The sequence below is a fragment of the Pinus tabuliformis genome, chromosome 5_2 (assembly GCF_031772625.1).
Source record: "Pinus tabuliformis cultivar Carrire ecotype Pingquan chromosome 5_2, CPIR1, whole genome shotgun sequence".
Classification (NCBI taxonomy): domain Eukaryota; kingdom Viridiplantae; phylum Streptophyta; class Pinopsida; order Pinales; family Pinaceae; genus Pinus; species Pinus tabuliformis.
Window position 1 is genome coordinate 618,464,740 of NC_142306.1, and position 21,145 is coordinate 618,485,884.

The 21,145-nt window shown below is 37.8% G+C and overlaps 1 protein-coding gene across 1 annotated transcript in view; it reads right to left on the reverse strand.

Annotated features, from left to right (window-relative positions):
- Nucleotides 1-2,442: 2,442 nt before the first annotated feature.
- Nucleotides 2,443-21,145, reverse strand: part of LOC149160549 (BI1-like protein) — a 48,123-nt gene continuing 29,420 nt past the window's right edge. Inside the window, exon 4 of the mRNA XM_089436726.1 lies at nt 2,443-2,983. Within this exon, the coding sequence (XP_089292852.1) occupies nt 2,780-2,983 (204 nt within the window). The 3' untranslated portion in view covers nt 2,443-2,779. The remainder of the gene's footprint in view (nt 2,984-21,145) is intronic.

Here is a 21,145-nt window from a genome sequence, read left to right on the forward strand (position 1 = left end):
TTTAATATATTTTAATAAATGGTGATGAAATTAATTATTTTTCCAACACTGTATAGAAGTTGAAACGTACTTGCTACTATCTTTTAAGTGTAAAGGACCGAACTCAAGTTGACTTTTGACAGAATGTTAACCAAGCCATATCTAGATGCCGATCAAAAACAGACTCTAAAGCTTTAGGATAGATATTTTGATTCTTATGACAGATGACCAATAACGTACACACTTCCTGAAGTTTCACATGGCCCGTCTGTTTTAATACTTTGATGTTTTCTATATAGGAGACAGCAAGATATTCTTCCCATATTTAATGAGGAAAAAGGCACTCTGCAAGTTTAACCAGGTCAGTCTTCATCACTCAGTATTCATTTCCTTTATAAGAGAAGGAAAAATATTATTTTCATATTTAATGAGAAAGAAATGAACTCACAAATTTAACCAGGTCAATATTCATACCTCCTACAACGTGGGGATGAAAGCTTTACAAAATTTGCCGTCCACTTCAAGAATGTTATGTTATGAACAAAATAAACAAATTTCAAATTAATAGATAATGCGACCGCCCCCAAGAGAAAAAATGTAAAATAAAGAGCTTGAATGCGAAAACCAGCATCCATTAGCATCAGCATCAGCATCCAATTTAATTTTTTTTGGAGCAAAAAGTATATGCCAATATAAGTAAATACAGTTCAGGAAATTAATAATACAACATTTTCCAGATAGTTGGGACTATTCCTTCAGAATTTTAATTCTTTTCATATGCCCAACACAATATATGAAATAAAGGGGCCAGGGGGTTGAAAGAGAATGGGAGAATTAACATAATGAAATAGGGATGTAACTGTGGTAATTGAGATTGCAACATCGTATAGATAATATGATAACTCAAAAACAGAGCCCACAAGGAATGACACCAAAATTATCAACATGTTTAGTAACAGAATGAAGAAGGATACTAACATAACAACCCAGCACTCTAAAATAGCTTCTATATTGGCAAAACTTTTAGTGTGGATACTGCATTATAAACCATTGTTGTCTTACCATTGCTATACAAATTATTCACAACACAATCCCCTGGCTTCCATATATCATCGATGGGTTTTTTCAATGTTCCACCAAGACTACGGGATGGGGAGACGCGGGTGCAGGGAGACGCACAAGGGGGACGTGTGGGAGAACCATCAAATTTTATTGAAATTTAGGGGGATGGGGGGATGTCAGGGTATATAATTTTTTTTCCATATATATATATTTCAAATTCATATTCAATAATGAAAGCATAAATAGAATGATACATACATAATTGAATTAAATAAAGAAATACATTGATCCATACTCATCATTCTTACTAATACATACATGATTCATCCATAAACCACAACATTCAATAATGAAATACTCTGATCCATATTCATTATTCACCATTCTAGAATCTACATTGATTTAAAAATTAAATTCATCATTCTAGATTCTAAATTGATTTAAAATTAAAATTCATCATTTATCATTCTAGAATTTAATTAGTACTAAGCAAAATAGACTATAATAGATACTGAAATCTAAAGACTGAAATATTAAATTGATATAACTAAAACTCAAAAACAATGGAGTGACGAGTCTAGAAGTCACTCTAAGGTACACAGAGGGTTTGGTGCTCTTGATTAAAGACTAATTCCATACTCTTGCACATGAAAAAATGCACAGAGGGTTTGGTGCTCTTGATTAAAGACTAATTCCATACTCTTGCACATGAAAAAATGCAATGGAAACATTGCAATCCATCAAATCCTGAATTCCTGAAAAACTGTTAAGTCTACTGGATTTTGAGTGAGATCCAAAATTCTACTTTCTCCATATGAAATCCAATGAGGTCAAAACCACTCTCAAACATCCTGAGTCATTTCATGGTAATGTTAAAAATTTAAGTAAAAGGATGAATTTCATCCTTTTACTTTAAGAATTTAACATTACCATGAATTGCATAGCATTAGTAGGGAAATATGGTCAAATACTAGGTTTTCCCTGTCATAAATCATTGTTTACAAACAAATTTAAGGGGGGGCACATAGAGCATTTTGAGGGGGGACGTCCAGGCGTCCCCCCTTTTGGGGAGTCGCATCCCCCACACTGGGGAAACATCCCCTGCGTCTCCCCGCATCTCCCCAAAAGGGGGATGTGGGGAAACGTTTCCCAAGACGTCCCCCTCCCGGGTGGTGGGGTGCGTGCAACCAACACTGGGAAGATGCGTCCCCATGGAACACTAGTTTTTCACTTAGTGAAATTATAGAATAAATATTTTTCCATAAACAAGAACACTCAAGTCATCACTATCATTTCGAACACTTCAGCACTTCAATATCCCATGATCAATAATGCCAACGACAACATATATTCATCCCCTTGTGATCCTGACCCACATATGTTACTAGTATGACAGAAAGGTACATAAAATTAAAAGCTGAATTACGTGTATTGGAACAAAAATATTGCAGATCATTACATAATAATAGGTACAGTGTTTTCTATATTACTTTGGCAGTGTGCTAATCGTATTCTATTTCTTATTTTTGAACACAGAAAAAATACAACCCGTTAATTCAGACCCAAACGTTACATTTAGCACACAAGTACATAAAAGAGCTAAGAAATAGAATTTTTCTTGCATGGTTTACACTCTCCACGAAATCCTTCATGATATTTTTCTAATTTTTTGGACAAATAAATTCCAAAATAATGATTTGAAGCCAAATTCTTATTCGTTTCATTTGAAGTCAAATTCTTATTCGCTTCCCCTCAGCAACTGCAGCAAGGACAGAAACAAATTCAAAATGTCCAAGTAGAGAACCACCGAGGCCCAGATGTACTGATCATAAGTGTACCTCTTTATTAGGTTATCAGTATCATAAACGATATATCCAGAGAATACGAGCGCTCCCAAACCTCCATAAATGGTTGTTGAGAGAGAACCAAGAGGAAAGAACACCTGCGTATTCATACCAGTACATAATCAACAGTTGGTACTTTTCTTCAAAAGAAGGTATATTAACCAAACCCACGAAAATATCAAATAAGACAGTCAACATGCAAAATGTGAACCAGTGAGCCATGCTTGACAAAGAAGCATGATAAAAAATGCATCAAATCTGCAAAGGCCAATATACGAGTCATATTTAAGTGTTGTCCCTTAGCTTTGTATTTCAGACATGTCACCTTCTACGGTCAAAGAGAAATCGGGAATTGATTGAAGAAAATTAACAAATCAATTCAGACATGATATATCTTACCATAATAGCTAACAAGGGCTTTTTCCAATGAAACCATATGAAAGATGACGCACCACAAATTGCGCATATGCACTGAACTAGTTTAGACCTAGTATCAAAAGCACAGATATAAATGACCCTGTAGCAAGGGACAAAGGAAAACCTTCCAAGGAATTTTTGTGATAGGTGTTAGAAGGAGACCTAAGTTACATTTAACACAGGTAATAGGAGTCAACAGAAATGGGTATGGTGCAGATTGGATATATATGGAGGTCCAGGCCCTTTGGGGTGCCCTGAAACTTGCGGAGTGGCTTGCCATTGAGGAGATTCATACTATTGGAGACTCCAAGTCCACCATTGACTGAGTGCAAGGTTTTTCATCGCTAAATGCTCCATCCCTGTTCCGCTGGATTCGGCAGATCATGGGTCGAAAAGACTCTTTTCACAAGATTTATTTTTCCCATATCTATCGAGAACAGAACTCCGTGGCTGACGAGCTGTCCAAGCGAGGGGTATCGATGTCTCAGGTTTCTTTCACTACAGTCTCTGGAACAATGGCGCGGTCCAGACAAAAGGATTCTTCTCTGCATACTGATTGGATTCGTCCCTTTTTTTGCTTTTAGTCTTTCCTGTAGCTGTCTTGTTGGCCCTGGGCCGAGGTGTGCTGTTTGGTGCTTCCTCCTTTTTGTTAATCTGGGGAAGCCTTCCTGTTTTTTGAGGTTCTTCGTACTACGGGTTTCCTCTGTACTCTGTGTGGTTCGGATGCCCATTTCAGGCCTGTTTTTGCTTTGTTGGTATGCTGTTTTATGAACTTCTGAACATGTAACGACTTTTATTTAATAAAAGATTGGAAATATATGGAAACATGGAAATCTGTATTGTATAAAACTGGAAACATATCAAAATGTGTACGGCATAGACCGGGAAGGACCACAATAACTTGGAGGAAGAAGCATACAAATATCTCAGAATTGATATTTATCACAAGCTCAATTGAAATAATGACATCTAGAAAAGGATAAATGGGGGTGGAAAGTTTTATTATAGACTTAGAAAACAATTGTAAATATGTGGACCTTTGGTTATGGAATAAGGAAAACTCCTCTTTGAGACTTTTGTCACTCATGTTATTTTTTATGGATGTGAAGTCTGGGGATGCAGTATATCTAGAGAATCTTGGAAAAAGATGGAGTGGATCTAAATGAATTTTAATTAAAGGCAATACACCCTATCCAATTCTCCTCATAAGCAAAACTTTCCCTCATTAAGAGCATCGCTACTAATAGGTACTTAATGTGCAAAAACAAGTTAACATGGATGACAAGAGACTCCCTAAAATTGCTTCAAACTGTACGGCATAGACCGGGAAGGACCACAATAACTTGGAGGAAGAAGCATACAAATATCTCAGAATTGATATTTATCACAAGCTCAATTGAAATAATGACATCTAGAAAAGGATAAATGGGGGGTGGAAAGTTTTATTATAGACTTAGAAAACAATTGTAAATATGTGGACCTTTGGTTATGGAATAAGGAAAACTCCTCTTTGAGACTTTTGTCACTCATGTTATTTTTTATGGATGTGAAGTCTGGGGATGCAGTATATCTAGAGAATCTTGGAAAAAGATGGAGTGGATCTAAATGAATTTTAATTAAAGGCAATACACCCTATCCAATTCTTCTCATAAGCAAAACTTTCCCTCATTAAGAGCATCGCTACTAATAGGTACTTAATGTGCAAAAACGAGTTAACATGGATGACAAGAGACTCCCTAAAATTGCTTCAAACTCCAACCAAAAGCACCAGCGGCTCAAGCAGGGATGGCATAAAGATCCCAAGTCTTGGCTAAATCATTGGGGAATATAGGAAGAAGCCATTCTACAGAATACTAATAATATTAAAATTAATATTAGATCTAAATTATTAAAAAAAATTGTTGTGCAATAATGAATTAGAGAACAAAAGAAAACTATGAAACTACAAGGAGGTGGTCAACCCTAATCTAGAAGATTAAAAGTATCTCTTGGTCTTGACTAGCACAAAGAAGAAAATCAACGTTGCTTTGATGAGAACAAACTCTCACAAGCTGCATAGTAAGACTGGGCATTGAACAATCCAAAACACAGGGGGATGAAAGAATATGTCATCTTTATGACACAAAGAGTTGAAGATGAAAAGCTCTCTATCATAGAGTGCCCTGTGTATACCCAAATTAGGTTACAATTTCAAAATATTTATCACAATACCAACCTCTCTAACCTTCTAGGCCATCAAAACTATGGTTATCTTGGAATACTTCTCTTAATGTTTTTCGAACATAGAAATAAAATGTTAACAAAGTCCAAGTAATCTCTCACCTTTCTCAAAGTTTAAGTAGACTAATTCTGATCTCAGTGGATGTTAACTATCATCATTATCATAATCCTCTGTGAGAAATAATATAGATAAGGGTTTGATTATAAATTGCAACTTGTTTTATGTTTATCATTTAATAATTCTCGTTCATTTATTGACAATGCTTTCTTTCTTTCAAAATTTCAAGATAATGCAATATATATATTTCCCTGTTTTCAACATTTTGGGGTATGCTGTTTCCAGCTCATGAATTGTCACCATCTATTATCAACAAACTATGCTTCTATAGGGGCAGTCTACACCCGGATGTTCCTAAAGAGTTCATTTTTCTTCTCCAATAGTGTGTGCTTGCCCATTTATGATGGTTTGCTGTAAGTTTTAAGAATGTATTTGAGAGAAAACTGCCACTAGCCTGCACACCATTTTATTTATTCCTTCAATATCAGGAGTTAAAGTAGTTTAAGCTATAATTTACATAGAGGCATAGTGATTAGCCACAATGACAGTTATCTTGAACTGCATTCCTAAGTTATAAATTTAAAGTGAAGGGAGGTTAGAGTGACACTGACAAATGCAGCATAGGCATTAAGCTTCTTACAACTCAACCAGAAAGGTGGAACTCAGTTTAAGATTTGATGCATTAATAGTAACAACTTAACATATAGATCTGTCCTACATGTTGCCCAATTGGGGATGTCACGACTACTAAAATGCAGCAGTAAAATAGTTTATGTTAGTTTGATTTTGTTATTATTACGGACACTAGAATGTAAATAATTTCAAAAAAGAAAAGCATTTCATGATAATCCTCGTACTCAATGAAGTGTATGGTGAAGATCTGGTTTAAGAATAACCTCCTAATAGATTTGTAAAGTTGGGCCTACCCTCCGTTTTATCTTAAGTTGTCATCCATTGGCATGAATTTACTTTCATGCATTAGGAATCAAGCAATGAGTAGTTGGAAGGTATCCACCCTCTATGCAACCCCGATGATTCTATCCATGCAAATAGGTTGTGATTCTCCAATTTCCGAGAAATCAAACTCTATCCTACTAGCACATATGTGGTTTAACCCTTGTTCGTGCTGGCTTTGTTCAAATCTATTGTAACGGGCACTCTATCTTCTTTCTCTATTGGCTTGGAGATTTCAACAATATCAGAGTCACTAATTAGAAGTGGCCATTATCATTTAATCATCTAAATATTGGCGATTGGAACTCTTGAATATATTCAGGGATGAAAATATTGTTAACTCCAGTGAAACCTCGCATCGACGATGGTGGGCAAAAATTCATCTACGAATGTTAGGAGGGATTAGGCCAACTGCCTCCAAGCTCCTTTCTTTTACATATTATCAGTCTGTTCTGAGCATGCGTTCATATACTCACCATCTTACAAGTAAGATGGTATGTTTTATCTACTTTCTCTCTCAGCATTTCCTCACCTCTTCAAGAATATGCTTCAGGTTTTGTCGTAATAATCTTCTCCATCAAGCTGATTCGTCAAAGGAAACATTTTATTAATCCTTGACAAAAATGTTACCACCCAATTCGAGGGTTTCTATACCCAGTTAGGTGAAATGTTGAAATTTGGTGCCCATATAGATTCTATACCATGATAACTAAATTGTTCCATGGGAATGCGCCTCCACGTGTAGTCAATCTGGGAGCAGAACTACTATGTGGGGTGGGACCCTGCAAAGATGGGCCATCTCTAGGACATCTCCAAGATGCCCCTGTAAATGAGGAAAACGGAGCATAACCTGATCCAGAAGAAAATGGCTAGGAGTCCCCTGTGGTCCCACTAAAACAATTCAAATACTAAACGAATATTTTCAACTGTTTGTAGCGTCCAGTACATATCATGGTTATCTGTTGTATCATGATGAAGGAGATACTTTTGTGCTTTTATTTTGTTCACTGACGAGAAAAGCAACGATTCACTTGCTTCAAGATTATTTCATCACCATCTACTAACTGTTTCAAAGTTTCTGCATTTCTGTTTCATAAATTCAATTGTCAATGAGACATTGAAATAAATTCATTATTCGTAATTATTATTTATGAATGTAATTTTCATTTTATATGTACAAATGTATATGGTTTTATATAATGCATTCCTCTGTGCCATCCCTGTAACTCATCCTCTGTCCACAAACCTTGGTAGGAAACTTAAAACTAATATAGGCATCGAGAAGCATAAAGAACTAATATTTCCTACAGACGATTGAAGTAACAGCACGTTCAAGTCAGATACAAGATACGCAAAATATGATGTCTGACAAACCTCGCATTCAAAAAATGACCGTCTCAAACAGAGTTTCACTGAAATTTAGCCGCACATGGCTTAAAGCAATTGATAATTGTTTCAACCTTCTAAGTTCTGGCAATCCGCTTTCTTAGTTGTTTCAGTAACTCAGTTAATATTTTACAGAATACCTAATAGCAAGGACCACTCTAATACAACAAATTTATATACACAGATCCCTTCTCATATGACATTTCAGAATTCTAGACTGTGTCACCTTCAATACGAAAAGAAACCAGTGTTCTACCAGGACACAATCCCACGGTTGGCAGCAATACCCCACATTTCCCACGCTCCTCACACACTCACTCCTGGGATGAGGGTGCTTAGGGAAATGTTTCCCCATATCTCCCTTTCGGGAAAATGCGAGGAAACACAGGGGGAAGCTTCTCAATGTGGCGGACGCTTTCCCTAAGAGGGAGACTTCTAGGCATCCCTACGGTACTACGGTACTTCTGGGTGTCCCCGTATTCTTATAAAAGAATAAAGAAGGAAAAAATAAGCCCCAAAAAAGGCAATATAATAATATATCAAAGAACCATACTTTACTTTTTTCTCATTTTCATTGCTAATTCTATTTTCAATGTCCTTTGTTCATTGTAGTTTTAATTTGACTCTTGGGTCTTTGATTTCTCAAGATTTTTACTATTTTTAAATTTAAGTGTTTGATTCGTCACACTTTACTATTTTTGAGTTTACGTGATTTCAATTCACTATTTCAGACTCAATATCTATTATTTTTCTTAATACTAATTAAATTTTAGAATGATCAATTTAAATCAATATATCAATATTTTACTGTGAGTTTGAGTAATTTTGATTTACAATTTGAAACTTCACTATCTTCTATTTTTCTTAATACTAATTAGATTCTAAAATGATGAATATAAAACAACATATCAATATTTTACTATGTTGTTTCATTTATGGCTTATAAATTAATGTATTTCATTACTAAATTTGAATTTGAATCATGTTTATATCCAATTTTCCACATGGGCAAGCCCCCTGTTTCGCACGCTCTTGGGACAAGGAGAGCTTAGGGAAACATTCCCCAATGTGGTGGAAAGGACTTTTGTGCATCCTCCATAAAAAGAGGTGCTTCATGGCATCCCCCCAACTTGGGTGCTTCTAGGGGTCCCCACATGAAAGTGGGGCAACTTCTGGGCGTCCTCCAGAAATGGGGTGCTTTCGAGAATCCCCCTTAGAAAAGGAGTGCCTCTAGGCATCCCCAAGAAAGGGGGGAATTTGAGCATCCCCAAATATTTTGCCTCTAAAAGCTCGAATAATGAAATAAAAAAACAAAAACAATATATAAAAAAACACTACCTTAAATTTTTATTTACCTTTTATTCACTTTCATTAATCATTTTAGTTTAAATGTTCTTGTTCACTGTTAATTTTCAGTTTTAACTTTTGAGTTTTAACTCTAGATATTAATGACCTCATACTAAGTCTTTCACTAGTCACTCTTTACTATTTTTGAGATTGAGTAATGTCAATTACTATTTCAGACTTTAGTATCTTACTATCTACTATTTTACTTAGTACTAATTAAAATTCTAGAATGATGAATTTAAATCAATATATCAAATTTCAATATTTTGGTATTATTGTTTAATTTAAGGTTTATAAATCAATGTATTTCATCACTGTATCGAATGTGAACAATGTCTACATCAGTTACAAATTTAAGTTTAGTAATATTTTGCTATTCAATATTTTAGTAATCTCATTGTGGATTGTGATTTCACCCTTCACTTGCTCTTATAGTTTTAGGCAGTGTTGTTAAAATCGCGATAAAATCGCGATTTAATGAAAAAATCGCGATTTTTTCAGCTTGCCGATTTAATCGCGATTTTTATACGAAAAAATCGCCTATTTTTTTTTTGCCGATTTTTATTGAAAAAATCGCGCTTTTTTCAAAAAATCGCGATTTTTTCAAAAAATCACGATTTTTTCGAAAAAATCGCGGGGGATTGGGACAGCGCGATTTTATAAATTTTTTTTTGGTTTTTCATTTGGTCATTTGGGTTTTTTCATGCAATTTTTTTTTAAAGAAACAAATAATTTTTGAGTGGGGCAGCTTAATGATAAAGTCTAGGCCCTAGTATGGATATGCTATTCATGGTAATGTTAAATTCTTAAAGTAAAAGTGACATTCTCCTTGATCTTCATTTTCATCCTTTTACTTAAATTTTTAACATTACCATGAAATGACTCAGGATGTTTGAGAGTGGTTCCAGCCTCATTGGATTTCATATGGAGAAAGTAAAATTTTAGATTTCATTTAAAATCCAACAGACTTATCAGTTTTTCAGGATTTCAGGATTGGGAGATTGTAATGTTTCCAGGTGACACCACCTGCTCGGGCTACCCCTGCCACCAGTAGAGGACGTGGTCTATCTCCTATAGCTCCTACTTCTAGTTCGTCAGCTTCTAGAGCACATCAGACTCCACTGCCATCTCCACCAGCACAGGCACCAACATCTACATCTAGAGGGAAAGGGAAAGCTGTGGCATTTTCTCGCAAGAGGGGCAGAGGAAATCAATAGGATTAGACTTCATTTTATTGTCTATGACATTATGACATGATGAGATACATTATCATATTTTTTGTTGATATTTTGAGGCTGAGTTGGGACTCAGGAGTCAGGACTTACTATTCAGGACATGATTCAATGTTATGTGTGATTTTAGCGCTAGAAATGATATTAAACATCTTATATATTAGTTTTTTTATCATATTTATGTGTCAATGTATTTATTTTATGTTGTAGATGGTTTAGATATTAAAAAAAATTGAAAAAAAATGAATATTTTTGTACCAAACGATTTTTTCCCACTTTTTTCCGATTTTTTCCCGATTTTTCCGATTCGTTCCCCGCGCCGATTTAATCCCGCTCGCGCTTTTAACAACATTGGTTTTAGGGTTTCATCATCTTTGCTCTCTACTATCTTAATTTCCTCTACTATCAATATTTGACAAAATCGTAGAGGAGATTCAAGTTGTGGTTCAGTGGATCAATTGTGGACACTGATGGAGGGAAATCGCCCATTATCGACAATTTAATACAAATTGTTCGCTAAGGGCTACACACTACTCTGCTAGTGCTCCGATTTCATATTAGGTATCCATGTAAATGAAGGAGACACATGAGGTAGAAGTTGCTAGTATGCATAGGAGATAGAACCCTCAGATACACGCAAGAAATACTCTCTACTATATCATATTCTCTCTACAATCACGACTTCAACGTTCAAGGTCAACCCGCAAATCAGTGCGGAGACAGCATAGCAGAGCGAAGACAAAATCATAAAAAAAGAGCGCCATATTGTGGTATGTGGAGGATGCTCGTCAAGTGTTTGACGAAATTTGGACACCAAATTCAGGGCAGAGACAAGCTCAATGAAAAGATAGCATAGCAAGCAGACAGTGCAGAGACAAGCTCAGTGCGGGGACATCATAGCAGATACAACAATACCTACAAATTATCGTTCCTACTGAACACAGAAGAAAATAGAGTGGGAGTCGAGACTACTTTAAACCACGAAATTTGCATTTTCCCCTTTACAATCACTCCAATACCAAGATGGCGGTAGACGAGTCTTCTCTAAATCTTTTGAGGAATTTTACGGCCGAGGAAAAGACAGAGACAAAAGAATAGGTTTCAAATCTAGGGATTGGAAACATGCAACAAGATGACATGTTTAGCCTTGTTGAATTATCAGTCGTCGAAGACCAGTGAGAGAAAAATGGTAGTCAGCCCGACCATGGAGTCAAATTTCTCATTCTCGACAACCCAGGGAAAACAAATGTTGCGGAAAATGGAATTTCTTGACACTGAAAACAAGCAACTTCGTTCAGAAATACACACCCTCTCTACAAGAATTTCAGAAGTGGAGGGGGATAATTTATCCTTTAAGAAAATGTTACATGAAAGCAACGTGTTAGGTCCCTATACTACTAGTGTAACCCCTTATTGTTATTAGTACAACCCCCTTATTATATTGTTGTGCCCATGTAGTCCCCATATTGTTATTATTGTGTCCCATAGAAGCCCACTATTGTTATTATTGTGCCCTTACATTATTATTGTTATGTCGGCTCAGATTATATTATGACCCCTTAAACTCCTATATATAGAAAGGAGGTCTTGTCATTTGTATCATCCAAGAATTGTTCATTTATGTAATGTAAAGGAGGTTGCCCATCGAAGAGACTGAATTCTAAGGCGTTGATCTATCTTTTCTATCTTTTTGTGCGCAGGTTTCATAACATTTGGTATCAGAGCTTTGGATTCTAGGGTTGCGTTGCTCCAAACAAGTCATTGTGGAATTTGCGCTATAACTTTTTTTCTGCGACGTTTCAAACGCTAAAAAAAAAACCCATTTGGGTTAAAATTGTTATGAACCTCGGGGCCAAATTTCAGAGCTTTTCATGCTATATTGGCAGAGATATGGTCGGAGGAAGTTGCCCTTTTTGCAGACTCCCAAATTACATTCCAAACAAGTGACCTGGGAAAAATAGTCATAACTTTTGTTTTGAGCATTAGATTGACATTTCGTAAGAAGTTACAGAAAGAGGACGAACTATAGTTTTCTGTGTATCAGTTTTAGGTACTAAGGTCGAAATAGTGACACGTGGCACGTCGTACAATTTCGCTCTACTAAACTAGTCTATAATCAAGTCGTCGTGGGAGATTTGGCATAACTCTTCCTTGGAGAATTCAATTTTGATCACACTAGTGACATTGGAAAGAAGACTCAGAGGGCCACTGCAAAATGCGATTTCAGAACTGGAAGATCCGAAATTACAAAGTTATAGTCGTTTCAAGATCGAGCTCCTAAAATTAAGAAAAAGCAAGATGAGGAAGTTTGATGGCAAGGATATGGTAAAGTGGATACTACAGATGGAGAAATATTTCGATCTACATGGTGTACCACTGTTACAAAAGGTATGTATTGCATCTAATTATTTAGAACCGAATCAATTTTTATGGTATAAAGGGCTTTGTTCTCGTAAACCACTTGTCATGTGGTCAATTTTCACAGAGGAAATGATAGCACATTATGAGGATACAAAGAGAAACACCTTTTTTAGCCAATTGATAAATCTCAAATAAAAAAGTTCAATGGCAGAGCACATTGAGGACTTTCAAAAATTGAATATAAGGGTAAATGATATTTCAGAGAAGCAAAGGATTGATGTCTTCATAAGTACTTTAAAGGATAACATTCAACATGAGGTTCGTCTTTGGGAACCTGATTCATTGGAGAAAGCATTCAGGTGGGCAAGAAAAATTGAAAGCAAAATTATGGAAATAAAGAATCCCACCACTCATGACTATAATTATGAAAGTGTTTCTTCTCCTAGCCTTCCACAACCTACAAGGGTGACACCACAACAATTGGAAGAAAAAAGAGAAAAAGGGCTTTGTTACAATTGTGATAGCAAATGCACTAAAGGTCATGAGTGTGCTGAGAAGAAATTATTTTACATAGATTATGAAGAGGAGGAAGAAAATGATCAAGAGACATCAAAAGAAGAGGATATACACCAGGAACCAACCCAAAAAAAAAAAAAAAATGAATCTGACCATATCTTGTAAAGCATTGGCAAAAATTACCACTCCTCAAACTCTCAAGATAGGACATATCAAGAAGAAAAAGGTTCAAGAAGTGAAAGATCACATCGAGAAAGAAGAAATGAATCCAACCATATCTTGTAATACATTGGCCGGAATTACCACTCCTTAAACTATCAAGATAGAAAGACATATAAAGAAGAAAAATGTTCAAGAAGTGAAATATCACATCGAGCATCAAGAAATGAATCTGACCATATCTTGTAAAGCATTGGAAGAAATTACCACTCCTCAAACTCTAAAGATAGAAGGACATATCAAGAAGAAAAAGGTTCAAGCAGTGAAAGATGACATAGAGCATCAACAACAAGTTCTCCAACTTTTAAAGGATAATGCCACTTTTGTGCATAATCGAATGAAAGAACAGGTAGATCAACATCATAGTGAAAAATGTTTTGATGTAGGTGATTGGGTATTTTTATGGCTACATCTCAAGCAAGCTATTTATGAGAAGGAAATGTTGGCAATGCTACATGCACTTAAAAAATGGCAACCTTACCCAATGGGAAGACACTTCAAGGTCAAAATGGATCATGATGGTCTTAAATACTTTTTAGAACAAATATTATCTTTAGAAGAACAAATAAAATGGGTCACAAATATGTTGGGTTATGACTTTGACATCATATATAGAAAAGGGAAGCAAAATTTTGTTACAGATGCACTCTTAAGAAAGGATGAGGATGTGGAAGCATTGTTTTGTGCTATTTCTATTATCCAAACAGATTGGATAAACGAAGCAAAGGATGAATGGAAGAAGGACAAAGAAGTGTAGCCACTCATTCAAAAGTTGCAAAAGATCCCAATTCAAACACTATTGCCAAAACTTGAAGAGAAAGGAAAAATCATCTTGGAACCTGGAGCAATCACAAAAACAAGAAACCGACAGCTACGAAATCAATCAATTTCAGAGTATCTCATCAAGTGGAAGAACTTACCCGCAGAAGATTCCACATGGGAGGACAAGAATTTTATACAGAAGCATGAAGAACTACTCAAGTGTTGAGGACAACACTTTTTGAAGGAGAGGGCCATGTTAGGTCCCTATACTACTAGTGTAACCCCTTATTGTTATTAGTACAACCCCCTTATTTTATTGTTGTGCCCATGTAGTCCCCATATTGTTATTATTTTGCCCCATAGAAGCCCACCATTGTTATTATTGTGCCCTTACATTATTATTGTTATGTCGGCTCTGATTATATTATGACCCCTTAGACTCCTATATATAGAAAGGAGGTCTTGTCATTTGTATCATCCAAGAATTGTTCATTTATGTAATGTAAAGGAGGTTTCCCCCTCGAAGAGGTTGAATTCTAAGGCGTTGATCTATCTTTTCTATCTTTTTGTGAACTGGTTTCATAACACAAAGAGCGAGAAATTCTCTATCATCCAAATGGTATGTTCCATGCAGAAATTCTCGACCTTAAAAGCACGCAAGAAGAAATCCAATCCCAACAGGGCACCTTCAAACAAGAAACTGAGACACACATCAATTCTTGGGTACAAGTGGTTCGAGGGAAAGATAAACTCCTACCCCTCTTACAGTAGTTGAGGAGGTGAAGCAAGCAAAACTTGTAGAAGAACGCAATAGATAGGCAAGAGAATTGAATCTCGAGGTGAGAGGTCTCCCCTTACCCCACACCTCTCCAGATACTATGGAAGTGGGGGTTAGGTTCCTTTGGGACACCCTTAGCCTCCCTGATATAGCTCTAGACAGAGCTTGGCTGGGCTACGACTCCACTCTCTTCCTCAAGTTTTGGATTGCATTTGATCGACTCCGCACCCTTAGGGCTAAGCAGAAGTTGTTTTCTCTTCCCAATAGGATTTTCTTAGATGAGAACCTCACTCAAGCACAGGTTGTGGTACTTAAACAATCCAGAGACTCCTTCCCACCTGGGTGGGAACCTCGAACTAGAGGTTCCACATGACGAGCCCGCTTGGGGAGACGACAGGGTACAGGTATTTCTATCCACTGTTGGAATGGAAATGGATTTTTCTGGTCATCATAGGGACTCTTGTATGACACTCTCGAATCAACGGACATCCTCTTCGTGATCGAGACTCATGCGAACCCTGTTCAACCTATGCTAGATATTGTAAGTTACCATTGGATCTCAATTTGTAGGCAAGAGACGAGGAGCTCGGGAGGGGTCAAAGGATCAAGTGGAGTTTCTTGTTTGGCTAGTGACTCACTCCGAAACAGGGTATCTCTAGTAGCAGAAGATGAGTTTGCCAAGTTTAGGTGGATTCAGATTAGCGTCGGAGTCTCCCCTCCGTCTACATTGCAGTTTGTTACTTTCCCTTAGCCTCGTCACCATTTGCCATCCATAATGGCTCAAATGGAGACCCCTTTATAGATTTGTACATCGACATCACCCAGTACTCCGTTGGTGGGGAAGTCACCCTTCTAGGTGAATTCAATGCTCGTACTAGAGATCACCAAATTCCTCTCCACGATCGATCAAAGGATGTGTTTTGTACCCAGGGGATAGATCCAGATCCAACGGGGCTTCACTAGATGTCAGATGATGCTTTGGGGCCCGCTACAGTTTATGGTAAGCATCTATTATAGTTGGGGGAAGCCCATTAGTTGTTGGTTCTAAATGGTCTCCCTTGCTTCCCAGACTCTCGCTTTTTCACATGTCGGCCATATGGCAGGGGTGCGAGAGTAGTTGATTATGTCCTCACTAGCCAGAACTTACTCCTTATTATTCACCATTTCTCGGTCTCCCCCATCCCCCTTGTCGATCATGCACTTCTTTCCTTCTCTCTCCGGTTTGACCCTCCCCTTCCATCCCATCCTTTCCCTCGGGGCCCACCCCAAACCACCTTTCGATTTGACGAAGGCAACCCTGACATCTTCTCCTCTACCCTATGCAAGATGATGCTCCCATTTGAGACCCAGTTCTCCTTGCTTGATTCTGCTTCCACTAAATACACTTGTCTTTCATCTGCCATTTGGGAACCAACAGTGAAGTCCTTCTCCCACTCCACTCGTTCCACTCCTATCTCCCCTAAAGTTGGATCTTGCCCCATGAACAAATGGTACGATGATGAATGCAAGACTCTACATCGAGAACTTCGATATGTTTTCGCCCACTCTCAACCCTTCTACTCCGACCTCAAAGCTTCTTATCGTCATCTCCTCTGTTGTAAGAAACGACTATTTGTCTCTTATAGAAGACGAGAATTTTCTGCTCCCCTTGCCCACTCCCCTAAACAATTTTGGCGTACCATCCTTCCCCGGCGCTCCCCTCTTCCATTTGACCTCAACCCTACATCCATGTTCTCTCACACTTCCAACCTTTATGATATTCCTAGGCAGGTCCAAATTCATGTTACCTCCCCACCCTCTTCTTGTTACCTATTCTCAGATAGAGATATTAGAGAGGTCATTTGGGTGATGAACGGCAACAAAGCAACCGGTTAGGAAGGCTAACAAGCAAAGTTCTTTAAGCACGATTTCCGTGCTTTGGTTAGCTACTTGGATGATCTCTTCAATCATGTAGTCTATTAAGGTTTTCCACCAAAATGGTCACACCACATCATCCATCCGATCCGCAAATCAGGTTCAAGCTCAAATCCCAATAACTAGAGAACGATCATGGTGGGACACACGTTCTCGAAGTTGTATGCTATTGTTCTACATAGGAAGCTCTCTAGTGACCTTGAGCGAAGACAACTCAAAGCTAGGGGACAAGCAAGTTTTCAACCATCTCATCAGACCATCGACCACATTTTCACCCTTTGCGTTGTAACTGAGGAGGCACAACACCGCTCTTCGAAAGTCTATTGTTGTTTTGTAGATTTTCGGAAAGTTTTTGAATATGTTCCGAGGGAAGTCGTACTCCAGAGACTCAGAGATATTAGCATCTCTGCGACCCTATTGACAACTATTATGCGCTTATATGAGTTTTTCCTTGGTCATCTCCGCACGGCTCATGGGATGTCTGATTTCATCCGAAGCACTATTGGGGTTAAACAGGGTTGTCCACTGTCCCCTACCCTGTTTGGGATCTATATAGATGAGTTGGAGGCATTTCTACACGAGCATATCCAAGGCATCGATGGTTGCCTTCTTCACCAAGTTCTGATATCTATTCTACTCTTTGTTGACGACGTGGTCCTCCTCTCCTCATCCCTAGAAGGATTATAGAGGCAGTTGAATGCCTTAGCTCTTTTTTGTGATCTTTGACAGTTGACAGTCAACCTGAGTATAACCAAGGTTATAATCTTCAATGGGGTGAAGAAAACCTCGGACCTTCACTTCTTATTCAGAGGGGAGGAGATTGATATCACCAGCACATATACTTACATGGGGGTGCAATTCTCGGGTCCCTGCTTCAATTTGTGACCAGCGCTTCAGCCTCGGACCAACAAAGGATATGGATCCTTAGCCCTTCGCGAAAGACAGTGCTTTCGACATCACTTCCAAGACATCTCATCCACGATGATCCTCATGGACACCTTGATCCGTCCCACTGTTCTATATGGCTCAAAGATTTGGGGACCGTCTTTACTTTAGTCAAATTGGGCTTCAGCTAAGAGAGTCTCGATTCTTCTTCTCCGTTGCATCATTAGATGCAAACAGACAGTACCAGGGCACATCATCCTTGCAAAGTTTGGAGATCAGCCCTTTCGGCTTAAGACGGTCTTCAGATTGGTTTCATTCTTGCATCGTGTCTGGGATTTACAGACTCGATTAAGAGTAGGGACCGATATCCTTACTTGGCATATTGCTCTTCAGAGAATATTGCCCTTTCTTCTCCCTAAGGTCAGGCCAGATGTTGGTTTACAAGAGTTTCAGATCTCTTAGAGTCAGTGAACATTCAGTTGGATTGTCTCCCTTCCTTTCTGATATTCCTTAGATGCTCTTGGTCACATGTTACATACTAGACAGGGGCTAAACAAGATCATCAGGGAGGACATCTACAAGCAATTCGTCCAGGTCACCTGGGTCAATCCTCTAGGAGGGTTGGGTCAATCCTCTAGACGGGCTCATTGTTCAACCCCAGTATACGTTTTTCCACTAGATGTATGCTCTTCGCATTTCTCTAGGCCAATTCAGAGTAGGTTGTCAGACTTTGGGTAGAGATAGACCACTAGGTTGATAGACCAGACAGAATCTACCAAGTATGTTATTTATAGGAAGTGGAGACTGAGGTGCACTTCATTTTTGGATGCCCTGTCTACTACGAGATTTGAGAAAGGTTCCATTGCTTGTTCAAAGATTCTCGGACCCTCGCTGACCTTTCTAGGTATCCCGATCAAAGATGTTTGGCCCTATATATGCAAGAGGCTCTCGGGTTTTGAGCGCATATTCTTTAGCCACCCATCAGACTAGACCCCACACTGAGGATCACGACATTTTTCAGGGTACTACCTTGAGACAAAAGCACCAAGAGACCGATTGATACTAGTACACATCCAGACTCTAGATCAGTGAGGATCTGTGGGACCTCACCCCGCCACACAATATCTCAGCTGCAGATCCATCTCAGATTCGTTCATAAAAGATGGACTAAATCCTCCAGACCTCAACAACGCGCAAACTCCCCAAGGCAGCGATTTAGTGGACAGTCCGCACTTTCCACCGGCTCTTCATCGGGCCACCAGATTTGTTGAGTTTCTTCAGTGTTCTTCATTCAGCCTCAGGTGTTAGGAGAGATGGGTCTAATCATCAGACCTATTAGCTCCTGGATCTTCTCTGCCAGGGCCAGATGATCTTCTCTGCCAGGGCCAGATGTTGATTTACATCATGTATTGTATCTTTTTTTAGGAGATTGTTTGGTTCTCCCTCTTTGTATGGATATCATTATACTCAACAACCCCTCTGACCTACTTTGTGGTCATTAGTTGGACATAGATATAATTATCTTATCTTATCTTACATTATAAAAAATTGGGATAAATGAAATGATATCATTGAGATTTTATAATTATTATTTTTATTTTTATAATTTTAAAGATGGAACCCTATGCTATGGATCTCAATGTCCTCCCTCTCCATGAATTTCCCAAAATTTGAAGGTGATTCAATACGTCTTCCCCATCCATAAACTTGAAGGAACAATAAAAGAAACACAATTCCCAGTAGCTTTTATAATTAGTTGCACTTAACACTTCTATCTATGATTGCAATGACCTTTCTGTTATATACGAAAAAACAAAAATAAGAAATAAATATAGGCAGGGAAATGTCAATAAAAAGAAAAATAATAAAATAACAAAAAGGAATATCAATAACAGGGGTTCTCACAGAAAGGAAATATGACCAGAAGACATGAAACATCGTCCAAAAGTGGGAAATTGGCAATTGTTTATCAAGGAGAAATGCAGTAGTTTTCGGTTCAGTTCCATCGAACAAAGAGACAAGAATTTACAGTAGATATTTCTCAAGACCAAAGGAGAAATTTTCTAAGAAAAAAAGGAGGAAAAGGGAAATCATTGATGTGATTATAGGTTATTTTCGTAGCAAAGGTCTCAAACATCCCAGCAACCGCGTAGGAGAAGCAACAAACAATGGTTCTTCTAGGAAACGCTACTATCTACATTTTGTTGACATGTTACTGACATCTACCATGTTCCTACTTATTACGATTCGTGCAGGTGCTACCTCTCACCGGGAATGGAATGTTGCCAATTAAAATTGAAAAGTCCTCATCGCTGCTAATGGTGATTCTCAAACAAGATGCCAAAATGCGTCAACAGAAGAGAGAGAGAACTTTGGTACTACTAAGGAATAGAACATTTGAGTTGTTTCCTATGATTGATTGAAGCACATTAAATTTGAGATGAAGTAGTTGTGTCTATGTTCAAAAGGATTTCATAAGGTCGGTTGAGCCATACGTATTATTTCTTATGGCATGTACAATGGATCAAGGCGTAAGGAGGAAGTCCAACATCCCTACGATATTCTCACAAATCTCCTGTGAAGGGTTCCAGGGGTTTGTGGCACAAGATCAGAGCATTATTTGGAAGTTAGGGTCTGCATCAAAAATATACTAAGCACCATTCTCCTACAGCGTTAAATACTAAGCACCATTCTCCTACAACATTAATCGTAAATCTGTAATCGAAGGATGATTTGGAGGTTGCGTGAGGCAAAGAAAACTTTAACATTCCAGCGAAGGCACCCTCTTTGTACCTTTGCGCGAAGGACCAGATTTTTCCAACAAAGATTCTAGTAAATGTTAAAAATGGCAAGAAAATCTCAATTTTGTGGAAACAAGTCATTTGGGCTAAGTCAAAATTTATTCCGTTGACAAAACAAGAAAGTGGATTTAGGTAAAAGTGCAAAACAATATTGGGGCATTTTAAAGCGCAGGCTTGCCCACTTTAAATGGAAACAAAGAAGAAGAAAACAGTCCCAAATAAATAAAGAAAAAATAAGAGCAACGAAAATAAATAAATAAAAAAAGTCAATCATTTATAGTCCCACATCTACACCTCTTACTTGGTCATCAGATCTCTATGTCCAAGAATTGATGAATGTCGAGACAAGGCTGGAAATTTTGAAAGCCAAAGAGTGGGAAAGGGACCGCAAACTTTCACAGATCACACTT